Raw genomic sequence first — 1,497 nt, forward strand, 5'->3', positions numbered from 1 at the left:
GAGAGGAGAAGGGGAACGGGGGAAGGAGGGGGCTGGCGGCGGCGGCGGGCTCCGACCGCCGCCGCGGCGGCTCCGCGCGGGGGAGCCGGCGGCGGCGGCGGGGAACCCTAGGGAGCGGGGGAGCGGGGAGCGCGGTTCCTTTCTGTTGTAGTATTACTTCTTCCTTCCTCCGTTCGCTCGCTCTGTTTCTGTCAAGCATTGCTAAGCAAAGTTGCGCTATTCTTTTTCCAAATGGCAAGCTTGGCCTGTAAGGTCCAACTCCTACTTCAATTCTACACACACGCAGAGACTAGTTTTGTTCTCTCCTCAGTGTCATTATCTTCCTCTTATATTCTTACTACTTTTCAGGAAGAGATGGTACATGTGTCATTATCTTCCTCTTATATTCTTACTACTTTTCAGGAAGAGATGGTACATGCACAGGAAAGCAGAGCCGGAGGGAAATTTTCGACGTCGTATTACCAGCCACACCTCTTAATTGTACAACAAGCGCGTGCCACAGATAGTCAAACAGTAGTCTGACTGAATGATCTACATGACATGGAATCGAAGACATAAAATGATACTAGGAGATGTCCCCTTTAAATTCCTTTCGTTTGTAAACAAGCTTGTGCACCGGTCAAATACTAGACTAGAATGAACGAAACATCACAACCCCACCAACGTCTCAAACATTCTAACTGATCCAAGTTCTATACAGATTAAAATCAAGAAAGCGACATGACAATGACATGCTCAGTGCATGACGACGGTGTCAAAGCAATTGAGGCCGTCGAACGCGAGCTCGAACCCAGCACGCCGCTGCGCCATCTGCTTGCCAGTGAAGAAACCCTGCCCCTTCTCAGCGTCCGGCTTGATAGCCACCAACGGCTTCGTCGCGTCACCACCACCTGAGACCAGCCTTTTGACCGTGCCGGCGGTGAGCACCGACGTGCCGTAGCCGTCCAGCGGTGCCTCGCAGAAGACGAGCGCCGTGAAGAACCTCTCCATAGCCATGGATCCTCTACTGACGGATGCTTGAATCAGGCAGTCTGGAAAGAAGGATTCCTTGCTGCTGCTGCTCCTCGAGCGAAGGAGGAGATTCTTGTTTGCTTAGTGATCGAGCTAGACGTGGGGGTGGGGATTTTATAGGGTCACCCCGTGCGTGCCGGTCTCCGGTTGGAATTCGGAGGGCACGCGGAAGCAGAGTACGCACGAGCCGGAGTCTAGAGGATTGCGACCGTGCCGTGTGGGGTTGGATTAGATGGAGTCTACTCTGTCTCCATGCCTGCGCGTGCGGACCAGGACACCCGGGTTTGACCTCATCCGATCCGTAGCGTGACGTGAGGTTGAGAAGCACATCACCGTTGGATTAGATATTCCTTTGCTGATGTATACTGACTTTTCGGTCAAATCATATTGTCTCGGCTTTGAATTTTGTGGTGATACAAGATTCGGACTTCAACCTCGAAGGGGGTAGGTGTCGCGGAATCCGTTAGTGTCCAATCTCTAAACCCT

At 52.5% G+C, this 1,497-nt stretch overlaps 1 protein-coding gene across 1 annotated transcript; it reads right to left on the minus strand.

Annotated features, from left to right (window-relative positions):
- Positions 1 to 436: 436 nt before the first annotated feature.
- LOC119344398 lies at positions 437 to 1,107 on the minus strand. The gene has a single exon (XM_037614849.1). The coding sequence runs from the start codon at positions 994 to 996 to the stop codon at positions 736 to 738; it is 261 nt and encodes an 86-aa protein (XP_037470746.1). The 5' UTR covers positions 997 to 1,107; the 3' UTR covers positions 437 to 735.
- Between the last annotated feature and the right edge of the window lie 390 nt (positions 1,108 to 1,497).

This window comes from Triticum dicoccoides, unplaced genomic scaffold (assembly GCF_002162155.2).
Source record: "Triticum dicoccoides isolate Atlit2015 ecotype Zavitan unplaced genomic scaffold, WEW_v2.0 scaffold167978, whole genome shotgun sequence".
Lineage (NCBI taxonomy): Eukaryota > Viridiplantae > Streptophyta > Magnoliopsida > Poales > Poaceae > Triticum > Triticum dicoccoides.

Coding starts and splice junctions, on each gene's coding strand:
- LOC119344398 (XM_037614849.1), bottom strand. CDS start 996: ATGGCTATGGAGAGGTTCTTCACGGCGCTCGTCTTCTGCGAGGCACCG.